The following is a 12119-nucleotide window of genomic DNA, read 5'->3' on the forward strand; positions in this document are numbered from 1 at the left end:
GATCAAAACCTAATCTTTAGTATTGCATTCATGGATTTTGATCAAGGAAAAACAGATACGAGTTTCAATCAAATAAATTGATAAAATCAAAGATCACATTCAATAGAACGATCTCTTTAATGAAGATCTTAGAAAGAGATTTCATTAAACTAGAAACTGATCTTCCTGATTAAAATGAACCCTTACTGCAATCTATCGAGTTCATCACTAAAACAACTCGTCTAAAACAAGACAACTAGCTTTTTCTTGATACTTCACCCCAACTCCTAGTATGGAATCAATCCTGCTCCGCACCGCGCACACATTCTCTAGCAACCGCTTTAAATCATCCTCCACTATAACTAACTGAGCTTTTCTCGCCTGCAAAGGTTGATCGTCCCCTACTAATGCAGTCTTAAGTCTCTGCTCGTGAAAATCCTTTTTCACATTCTCAAAGTGTTCCTTAAGCCATTTGATGTTAAATTCGAGTTTTTCAGCCATGATCAACTTTTTCTCCCATGAGTCGATCATTTCAGAAGTTAGCTCAGAAAGGCTGCAATTATGCATTTCCACAATGGAAGTCATTATGTCGCGAACTACCCAAACTTTACCCATATATGATGAGGTTTCCAGAACTTTACTTGAAGCAATATGCCCATACTTCAGCCAGATCTTTTTGTATAGTGATGCCTGAGTTTTCAGAACGCTGAAGCCTCCAATATCTTCAAAATTTTCATTGAGAATGCCATCGTGGCGATGTTGACCTTCTTCGAATAGTTGACCAGCATACGGGTACTTGAGCAAAGAATCAACTGCACCTGAATGTGTCTTCTGTGTGGGTTTCATACCCTCGTCTGCCTTTGGTGAATGTTGTAATTCTGGCGTCAATCCTACAGGTTCAACCACTTGTCGATCTAGTTCACTTTCATTCTTGGGATTTGGCAGTAAAGATGGGACTGGATTGGGAATGGGTGTTTCTGTTGACTTGACTGAATCCGGGTTACTCTGTGGAGGGGTGGTTCCACAAATATCATGTTACTTGAAATAATATCAAAGATAAGTTATGAGCAAGAAAGAAACCAGTAAGCTAATCCATACTTGACACTGATTCAGTTCCACTATCTTACAAACATGTACCTGATGATGAAGAACATATTCCAGAAAAGAAGCAACATCAGGGTAGCGACATAGTCTTGAACGTTCAACTGCAAGGCATTTCTGGAAACAAATTATATCCCCATTTTGTAGCTGCAAAACGAAGGATAAAAATGAATAAGTAACAAGTAAAATTGTTAAGCCATAAACCAATCAATGGCATAAAATGCATTATTGTACATAAAATACCTCGCTATCACGATATGTGCCTTCCTTGTCGATGTGTTCACACATGATTGTGGGTTCAAACCTAATTTCCTATGATCAGAGTACAAAAGATATCACTAAACACACTAGAAAGTGGAAACTTACAGATGGATGTGTGGGATATAATACAGAATGAGACTGAGAGATTAAAGAAAGTTAAAAAATGGAATGGGATTTCAGAATTTAAAGATCGATAACCTCATACAACTCCAATTTTTCATTTGGAGCAAACCCAGCCATTAAGTTCAGTTCTCCGAGGATTTCTGAAGGCTTACCATTACTGTTCACAATAATCCTTCCCACATATCTGATTTCAAAGAAAAACTTTTATAAGTTGAGATCTAGCTCTATTCTTAAAAAACAACGCTAATTTAAACTCATATATATACCGTAGTTGTTCTTTTTCAGGGTCATAAAATTTGAAAAAAAGCAGAATTTCTTCTTCGGTCAATTTTGGTGGAGGAATTGGATGTAAATCCTGTAGGATCATAGGAAAACCATTAATGATGCAGAAAAGGTAAAGGTAAGATCCAAATAAGCATGAAATGACTGCCTAAGATTGACGACAAATGTGCATATCATGACATAAATTTCGACAGTTCAGAAAATCACCGGTCCAAGCTCCTCCAAGAACAAATCCAATCTTGTACTACCTCGCCCATTTGAATACGTCCTTAACAGTTCTACCTGTAATATCACAAGGAATCCGTATGAGCTTGTTTTTTCATTCTTCCAGATTCCCTCTAATTCCAACCTTCAGATCAGCAATCCGAAGCTAACTCTTTCAATCTTTTGTCCTACATGTCATTATAAGCTAATGACCTAGTATTATAAGAAATCTTGTTCTAAAAGCCTAAGTGGGGATTACATAATCATGCAACAATAACCAAGGTATGAAAAGAATTCTCACGTAATATTTTCATAAACTATTCATTCATAAAAACGACTATGACAATTTCAGCTGAAATCATTGCCCCTACTAGACAGAGTAAAAAAGGATCTTCATAAGCCTGGACTTGGTCTGTAAGTCCTCATTTTTGGCTGCCAAAATGGGATCACATCTTTTGCTATCCAACACCGAGTTGGTCTCCAAGTCTTGAGCAAATGAAGTTTACAGAAACCGTTTTTCGTGTCATTCCAATACATTGAAAAGTGAAAATCAGATTTTGTTGACAACGTCTCAGCTGAATGGTGTGTATATGGGGTTATGCTTACTATTTTATCAGCTAGTACTTTGAATTTTATCCCTTTCCTATTGTAATTCTTTTTTCCTGTGTTTCGTGTTTCGATAAAATTTAGCTTATCAAAGTAGCCTTACATAACTTCCTTATCTTGAGGGTAAAGGTTATTATGCTAGTGGTAAGTGATTTTGTTGGCAGGGGAATGGGTTATAGGAAAATATATAAAGATCTCCAATATATAAGAAGGGAAGAAGTAGACAAGAGAGCAAATCAATGGGAAGAGAAATAACAGTATAATTCAGGAGAAGAAAATATATGAAACAAAATGAAGTTCTATTATGATAATACTCATCCTTTAATTTATTTATATTGTATTTAAACAGGGGCAAAAAAAAATTGAAACATTATATATCACTAACTAGTAACACAAATTCTTTTCATTTCATGCTTATATAACACTTGAAGTGTGATAATCTCACATCGCTCACGAGAGTGTCCGGAGCCTAGGCTATAGGTGAACGCTCAAGCTTGGTAAGTGTCGAGGCCTTTTGGGGGGCTCGTGGAGCCTTCGTCAAGAACAAAACCCCGTACCTGTGTGAGGTGTAAAGCGGGGACAATATCGATAACTGCTAGGGTTTGGGCGTCACATGAAGTATCTAAAAACAAACACCAACATCGATAAATAAATAATTCAATTGTTATGATATCCTAATATTTCAAGGATATCTTGTGACAAATCTCAGACAAGTTCGGGGAATAAGTTATGCTCTTCTGCGTTGTGGTTGAAAGGAATAATGTTGTGTTCTCTGTTTTCCTTTTTATTTCTATCTGAGCTAATCGCTTGTTTACATTTTTGTGATGCATATCTTCAATAAAGTAGTCTCTACGACATGAAAAGAAAGCTTCAGATCCAACCAAATGATTTAATAAACTCGTGTTGTAATTTGCCGTTAATGCATGTTAGTTTCAGTGCTTCCTAGCTAGCTGAATATCTTCAAATTTTCAATGTTATCGTCGCCATACCATATCAATGAATTTTTAACTAAGGGATATCATCGAGTAGAAGAAATGGAACAAACTAGTAAACTATCCTAAGAATCAACTTTTAACTCAGAAAGCAACAGAAAAAAGAATGAGGCATAGAATTTACAGATTGTGTTTCCTCCTCAAGCGTCAAAGGCTGAAATGGACGACATGTATTGTTTGCACGATTTCCCCACAGCCAGAAACGCTGGTATTTAATTGGTACAGAAAATTCTTTTGCAATAAACTCCTGCCAATCAGCTCATATTACAAATCCAACATACCACAAGTTAAAGGCACAAACAGAGAACTATTGTTATCTTGTTATAACCCAAGCATATTAATCTAAAGATTAGTATCATCGAAATTATCCAAGTAACTCAAGGAAATGAGCTCTTTTCAAACTATAATTAGGTAAATCAAACTTTTATCCCTCGGTTTTTCTCGTTCTATGAACTGAAGCAAATGGAAATGAAAATCGTCGGGACCCCGACCCAAAGCTGCTCAGGTGCTCAGTCTATAAACTAATCTGAGAGCTTTGAACGTGTGCTAGGTAATTTAGTTTTTAAGTTGCTACTAGCATAACACTTGAGCTAATCTGATGTCATTAATATTAAAACATGGCTATCAGTTTTGAAGATTAAACAAAAACCCTAGTTTTTTTGTTCTCTCATTCATCGGTTTCATAATCTCATGGGTAATCGAAAATCAAGGTCAAGCAAAGATTATACTCAACTTTTTAGAACTGAAAGTGAAGGAAATTGAGAAGATACCTTGAATTGGTTGAAAATCATCTCATCCTGGACACGAAAAGTAGGAAGCATGTTATGATCAACAAGATCAAAATGAATGTCCCTCCCAATCTGTTCAAGAAAGTCCACATTTCGAGATACCTAGATATATCATAGAAACTCAATTAGTACTTTCACTTTTAGAATAAAAATATGGAAGGTAAAATAAGTACTACTAGCAAAGAAGAAAAAAGAACCCTAATTAGAGTATGAGATTCCATAGTTCTGTTCGTCGTCTTCACCATTGAGAATTAAACATAGAATCTCTTTGTGGAGAGAAATTTACAGGAGCACTGGTTGGAATTAGGGTTTCAAGATCAGGATTTTAGGTTTCGAATCGAGTTTTGGAACAAGGGTTTGGAATAAAACCTTAGTCCATGAGTCCATGAGTCCATGAGTCCATGACATAAAGCAACATATTTTTCCCGCCAACTTTAGAAGGGTTAATTTCCAAACGGTCCCATAACATTACCAACTCGTCCAATACACCCCCAATTTAATCCAACATTTTCACTTAACCCCCTTTTCCGTCACAGTTATTTTTCCCATTAATTGTCTTTTATCTTTCATGATTTTTCGCCCTTCCATAAGTTCAAATTTATTACGCTTTAACATTTTGTCTCTCCAACTTTTACCATCATGCCTCTCCCGTATTCTTTTTACCGCTCTCCTTCAGCTCCTTACCCCATTCTACTTTTGTTTATCTCTCGTCTTCATTTTCTTTACTCATCTTCATTTTCTCTCCCATCTTCATCTTTCTTCAATAATTTAAAATAGCTTTAGTTGAAAAGAGAAATATATGTTTCCACTTGAAATAATATTTTTATGCAAGTTGACTTAAACTAAAGCGGTTTACTTAATTAATTGACTTGTTATTAACTTTATGTTCTTTTCACTTCGAATATATGGTAGAGAAAGACGGGGCAGCATTACAGAGAGTGTTGAGTTGTTGTTCAACCACGACTTCACTCACACTTTACAGAGAGTGTTTGGATGAGTTTATATAATTGACAAGGTTGAGGGATGCACAAAATTTCATGATCTTGGTGTAGGGAAAGTGTTACCTGGTATAGTGAGTGTATTAAAGAAGATCAATTTATGTGCATGTTCTTACTAAACTTTTAAGGAGAACATTATACGGATCATTTAATAAATAACTTTGAGTATAAGGACTTGATAGAAAAAATAAAGATCAATCTAATACTTTATTCACTATTGTATTCTTTAACATAAACAACCAAAACTCTAATATCAATCACCACCATTAACACTACCGCTAACATAGCAACAACTACAAAAACATACAAATTTATATCATGATTGTCTTAGTTACAAGTTCTTAGTGGTGTCTCAAGATCTCATGAATGAAGTAAGAAACTCTTCAAACCTGGAAAACCATGTATGCATCTCCAAATTTGAAAGTGAGGACAAAACGTAAACAATGGCAAATACGAGTCATTGAAATCGAAAGAGTTCATTCATCTCCAAATTACTCTTAGTGAAGATGATGACACGATGGATTGCCAAGAAAGCTAAGTTGATGACGAATGAACGACACTTTTATCCCAGCCCAACCCCCAGCCCGACTCTCCCAACCCGGGAGCCCTGGGGCTGGGCTCCCGGTGGGGCTGGGAGCCCCATGCTCCCCTCCCATCCCCAATTCTGACTCCCAACAGATAGATTTGGGTGGATCCACCCAAACTTGTTTTATTATTATTATTTTTTTAAATTGTTTTTTGAATTATTATTTTTTTAAATTGTTTTTTGAATTATTTTTTTTTAATCTGCTTGATTTGTTTTGAATTTTTTATTTGTGTTTATCTTTTGGAAATTATATCTCTCGAATAATATCACATTTTAATTTTGTATCTAAAATTAATAATTCATACTCGAAAACTGAAACAAAAATTTCGCACACGCACTCCGTGCACGTACATTATTTTGATTTAGGAGTCCCGATTGAGAGTCCGACGTTGAAATTGAGACAAAGCTCCGGGACTCCCAAAATTTAGGAGCTCCCAAAATTGGGAGCCCGAGCCCCACGTTGGCTTGCCCTTACGTATAGGAATAAAAAGGGCGGCTCTCCCTCCTTGATGCACTGCCTAGATGATGCTCTCCCTATAGCAAAGACCATTTTCAAAGGGCGATTGGTAAGGGGAACTGGAAATTGTTGTTGGGGAGCTGTAGTACAAAACCAATTTTTTGTACTACAGCTCCCCATACCAATTTAGTATTAGGAGTTATTTTTTCGGATTTGAAATTAAATAATGAAATAGAGAGGGATTAAAAAAATAGTTACAATTAAAAAATTGTAATAGTAATTTTTCTTTTCTTTCCTATTTTTTCTTAAACCCTAAATATTTCAAAAACAATACCTTTCTTTTCTTCTCCACAATCAAGTTACAAAACAACCATTACCAATATCGCAAGATATTTATGATGTTGCTTCTTTAATGGAGGAAAAATATATTTTTCAGTCGAACCAACAACCACCAACCCAATCAAACAGTGTTAGTATAGATGAAGATCTCTCTCAAGATGTAAGGAGTACGCAAGACAAATATCTTCGGTTAAATTTTACTTCTCTTTTTTCCTTCAACTTTACAAACTTGCCCAAAAAGAAGCAAACTATTTCTGTTCGTTCAACAATTTCCCTAGGGAAATTTTTGTAAAATTTCCCTCCAGGTCAGGAGAAAAAATCAAATAATTTCTCTATTTATGTTCTCTATTTAGAAAATAGTAAAATAGTTTCTCGATTTTGGTTGATGTCTTCTTCATTGGGGAAAATACTCGAGTAAAAGTCGCCGTAAATTTGTAGTTGATGAAGGAAAAAGATTGCAAGAGGGATATTTAGGAGATTCGAATTCAGAAGAGAGAACGAGTGAAAGAGGAAGAAAGCGTTTTTCTTTTTGTTATTTCAGATATATTTGACTATAATACACTTGAGTCATTCAAATTATGAGTTTCATTTAAAATCCGTAACATTAAAGGTCTTTAAAATAATAATCTAAAAGTCTTATCTCCCCTTACTAATCTTTATAGCTACCCAACCATAATAGCTCCCCAACAACAATTTCCAGCTCCCTTTACCAATCGCCTTTCAAAGATTGAGAAAAGTTGTAACTTTTCCTTGGAGAAATTAAAAAAAATGATAAGACAGGTATTGATATCCTGTAGAGTATTCCGAGATTAATTCATTTTCGTTCTGTTCTTCGAATCTTTTTTGTTCTTTTAGGGTTTCTGCTAAGTCATAGCAAAAAATTAAAACCCTAAAATTTCCTTGTAGCTGATGAAAAACGTGATTCTTAGAAGAAAGAAACCCTAGTACTATCAAGTCTGGGAATAATCGCACAAACTCGAAGATCATCAAGTAATCACTACAGAAATTTAGTTGATGAACATTTAGGTGCATAATTAAAGGTAAATTTATAACATTTCATCTCTTGGTTCTGACTTAACCTAATTCGATCTTCAATTCGTCGTTAAATTTGATGATCTGAGTTCTAATTTGCACCATTTTAAGATCGCTTTTTTCAAATACAAATCCGATCTAATTGAATTGGAATTCACTGATCTTAATTTTTTTTTTTTAATTTGGTCAATATTAAATGGATCTGATCGTAATTGTTGTCATATTTAGAGTTCAAAACTTCTTTAAAGGCAAGATCGATATGTTTGAGTTTGTCTAAATTGGAAATTAACTTGTCGATTTGTGTTCTTATCATGGCAGATTTTGGTCAAGGCTGAAAAATTGTACTGAAACTTATAAGAAATGGCTGAAAGTTCTAATAAATCAGAAGTTACTACTGAAAATCCAGCAGTTTCTGATGATAGAAGTAAGGAAGAGACTACTCCTGTGAAGAAGCAAAGAAAAGGAATTTTATCTCGAATGTGGAACGGAGTCTTTAGAGCCCGTAATGAGGATTTTGAGAAGAGATTACAACATTTATCCAAGGAAGAAGCTTCTGTTCTTGCAAGGATGAAAAGACGAGCTCAAAGTGGACGAAGAGTAGCTAGAAATGTTATAGTTCTATCTGTCATTCTGGAGGTGAGAGTATATAAAGTTTCTAATATTTCGTTAGGGTTGCTTAAAAAACTTACCCGCTTTCACGTGAAATTCCCTTGTCGTAGTTAAAGTTAGTTCACATGATATCTTGCTTTCTTTCGATCACATTGGTTTGTTCCCTTAAATTGAATGTAGTTCTCATGAATTAATGTCATATTTAGTAACATATTAACAGAAGTTGCTCTCCTTAAGGTAACTTGAAGCCAAAGGTGTTGTCGTTCCTTTATACCCTTGCATCTTAAGATACTCTTCCTTGGCACGCATCGACTGAAATGGGGTCTAAATCTAATGCACCAAAAATATTTCTCTGTTGTGTAAGCTACAAAAACAACAATCGTCGTCATATAGAGTGAACGTGTTGCGCACTCGATTTGTATAAATAAACGTTTCTTCCATGACGTGCAGAATGTAGAGTCACGTAGCAGTGGAAAGGAATATAAGATCACCGAATCCCTGTTGTTCAAAAAAGAAGACCCGATCCTAGACCTTGACATGAGTTTCAATTCAGTTTTGTTGTATTTTTTTTTCCAAAATATCTTTTAGGTGTTAATCTTATATAACAAATAAGGTGGGATGAATCTTGTCTAAGCTTGATTTGTATATTTAGATTGTTGCAGTGGGCTATGCGATTATGACAACACGGTCATTTGATTTAGATTGGAAGATCAGAGCGCTTCGAGTTTTGCCTATGTTTCTTTTGCCCGGTCTATCTTCTGTCATTTATTCAACACTAGTAAGCTTCACAAGAATGCGTAAGTATCTTAGACTATCATCCAATTCTATTATTCCTACCTATAACTAAGAACTATTTCCAGGTTATTCTCTCTATACAATAGACGGTCTTCAAGCTTTAGCTTGTCTGATTTATTATTTTAAGCAAGTAATCTAAAAGAATTCTTTGGTCGTTTTGACGAGTTTCTTAGTTAATTTAGATTTAATTTCAGAACACCCCACGGATCAGATTACTAATAATACGAGTCATATTTTTACTCATAATATAATATCTGCACTTGCTACCAGTTCAATTGCTTAGGTTGGTTAAATTTCTCATAAGTGGATGTCTTCTGATGGTTATTCGCACTTGTTTGACTTTTGCTCCTAAGGTTCATGTCTTACTATAAAGATTTTCTCTTTGTACAAAAAATCAAGGAGATGGTGGTTTATAGTTTCTTAACGAGAATTGAGACATCTTTGCAGGTGAGCGGAAGGATCAGAAAACTCTTGAGAGGTTGCGTGCTGAAAGGCAAATGAAAATCGACGAACTGAAAGAGAGGACAAACTACTATATTACTCAACAACTCATTCAGGTGAATAACATGAAGTCCTTTATATGATCTAAAGTTGTTTCCCTCTACAAACTTATTTGAGGTGAATATCTAAAAATTCGTGGAACATTACCTGGAACTACCTGATCTACCACAGACATGAGATTCATACCTGTAAGCAATGTTCAAAAAAGAAGGTTGAAACTGTACAGTAACGCTGTAACAGTCCATTATTGTTGCCGTCGTAATGGAAGAACACCTATTTTAAAGATTTTTCCATCAAAACGAGGTATTGCTGAAAAGTGAAAAGCAGTCAAATGAAAAGAAAATACTAAAAACGGGTTATAATGGCCATTGCTTGTACTATTCATTACAAAGATACAGTTATTATCTCTGAGGCAGAAAATGAGATATTTGAAATAACAAAGAGAGGGGCATGTTACAGTAGAAATGGTCGTTTAGTAAACACTGCCTGTAACTAAATTGATCAAAAGAATGAAAATAATAAATACTTACACCAACCCCACTCTATTGTAGAGATATGACTCTGATCCAGCAGCAAAAGCAGCTGCAGCAAGAGTTTTGGCATCAAAGTTGGGAGCTGATTCAGGCTTGGAAGTGTACCTTGGAAATGATGCAGATCTCGATTCTCCTTTTGGAAAAAGCAAAGATGTAGAGCTTGCCCAATCTAAAGGGCTCCGGAACAGAAAGCACTCCCACATCAATTCCACGAGTCCCCAAAATCTTCAGTTTCAGAACTCAGTTGAGGAAGTACCAAACAATATGGATTCCTATAGCTCTGATTCCCCTACACAGAATCAGGTACTTGTAGACAACCACCCAAATCCGAATATACAGGATGGAGGATGGTTTGCGCGTATTGCAGCGTTGCTGGTAGGTGAGGATCCAAGACAGTCTTACGCACTCATATGCAGCAATTGCCATATGCATAATGGTAAGTTGGGCTTGATCTTCCTTTCTGTTCTGTTATACGGACATTTGGTTTGACAAGAAATCGTTATCCACAAACTTGGATAAAAGTTTGAAAATTAGATTCTGTTTTATTTTTTACTACCTGAAATTACTTCCAACTTTCGTCAACTAATAAAACTTCAATGATTTAGTGAGCTCGAGCTCACACAATGTAATACGAGCTCTATCTAGTGCACCATATAGATTTTCATAGGATATGGTAGAATATTACACGCCCACCAGTATCATGTTAAGATCTGCAGCTATTTAGAGTATCGCTGTCCGAAGTATCATAGTTTGACAGTTTGAGGTTGCGCTCATTGATTCATTTTGCAACTTGTTTTGCCACCAAATTATGAGATATTGAGATGTCTTATCTTGAATTAAGTTATGGACGCGTCCAAAAGAATAAGTTATGGACCGAATTGGGATTGTAAACATGAAGAACTGTCTTCACATCAGGGATAACTAATTATCGGCTTCTATTGTGCAGGGCTTGCCAGGAAAGAGGATTTTGCTTTCATAACTTACTACTGTCCGCACTGCCACGCTTTGAATAGGTCAAAACAGTTGGAAGGGAACGTATCCGTTTCCAACTCTAGCAATCTTAGCTTGCCAGCAACTCCGAGCAGTTCTGATGCTCTCAGCAGTGGTGCTGATATCGGTGGTAGCAATAGCACCCTTACAAACATTGACAGCTCGCCAAAAGCTGACGTGGATCCCTCCACCATTGACAGCTCGCCGAAAGCTGATGTGGAGCCCACTGTTGGTAGTGTGAAAGAGGAAAAAAGTGCAGAGGAGCCAGCAAGTTAAATGAATAGGAATTCTTGTATAATCGTACATACGTGGGCGGTAGAGGGTGTTTTCAGCTTTATTTTACTTCTGATCCATCTTGAAAACAACAATGTTTTCTATTGGGAATAGATGAGGTTTGTGGTTTCTTTTTTCTTGTCTTGTATTTGTTTGTTCTTTTTCATATGCTTGGTTGTATATGGATTTTAGACATGATTTTAGGGCAACTTTTGACAGTTGCTGTTAAGACTGTTAAAGGTTTTACTAAGATGTTTTATGGGGTGGTTGCATATTTGTAAGAATACGAGGGCTTCTGCGTAATTACACGTATAAAAATTGTACTCTGCTTCTTAATCTCTGAAGTTTTGGTCATTGTTTTCTTTGAATATTTAGATATTTGGTGAAATACCTTTTCTTTTCTCTGGTGCTTTCTCTTGTGTCCGAAGTATCATAGCATGATAACTGCCGAAGTTAAACTAATAATTAAAGAGGCCTAAAGTTCGACAACATCTATTTTATTTAGTGTCTAAATTAAATGGGATAAATCTTGGTAATAAACTACTTCCACCGAGACTCGATCCCAAGATTTCATGGGCTTAAGAGGGATGTCCAACCACTACACCAAAGGGTGGTCACATGCGCTATGCAAGGATTGAGGTTCTTTCAAAATGTTGATTCCAATTTTCAG

At 35.8% G+C, this 12119-nt stretch overlaps 2 protein-coding genes across 3 annotated transcripts; one reads left to right on the forward strand and one right to left on the reverse strand.

The window, feature by feature from the left end:
* LOC147541860 (uncharacterized) lies at window positions 1-4741 on the reverse strand. The gene is made up of 9 exons (XM_086633585.1): window positions 4534-4741; window positions 4319-4438; window positions 3673-3795; window positions 1954-2028; window positions 1731-1819; window positions 1540-1648; window positions 1324-1392; window positions 1117-1227; window positions 1-984 (listed from the first exon to the last, which is right to left on the reverse strand). Exons 1-9 carry the CDS (start codon window positions 4579-4581, stop codon window positions 208-210), a joined length of 1521 nt encoding a protein of 506 aa, XP_086489711.1. The 5' UTR covers window positions 4582-4741; the 3' UTR covers window positions 1-207.
* Window positions 4742-6425: 1684 nt separating this feature from the next.
* Window positions 6426-11785, forward strand: LOC147541861 (uncharacterized protein At2g24330-like). 2 transcript variants are annotated; one of them, XM_086633587.1, is made up of 8 exons: window positions 6426-6479; window positions 7443-7496; window positions 7623-7756; window positions 8067-8384; window positions 9010-9154; window positions 9600-9709; window positions 10205-10622; window positions 11133-11785. In XM_086633587.1, the coding sequence occupies exons 4-8, from the start codon at window positions 8109-8111 to the stop codon at window positions 11450-11452; spliced, it is 1269 nt and encodes a 422-aa protein (XP_086489713.1). In that variant the 5' UTR covers window positions 6426-6479; window positions 7443-7496; window positions 7623-7756; window positions 8067-8108; the 3' UTR covers window positions 11453-11785. The 2 variants fall into 2 exon arrangements, with proteins under 2 accessions (XP_086489713.1, XP_086489712.1); XM_086633586.1 differs by having other exon boundaries at window positions 6434-6479; window positions 7443-7756.
* Window positions 11786-12119: the final 334 nt, after the last annotated feature.

Source organism: Eschscholzia californica, unplaced genomic scaffold (genome assembly GCF_041429995.1).
Source record: "Eschscholzia californica isolate CP2 unplaced genomic scaffold, dmEscCali1.0.p SCAF_4, whole genome shotgun sequence".
NCBI lineage: Eukaryota > Viridiplantae > Streptophyta > Magnoliopsida > Ranunculales > Papaveraceae > Eschscholzia > Eschscholzia californica.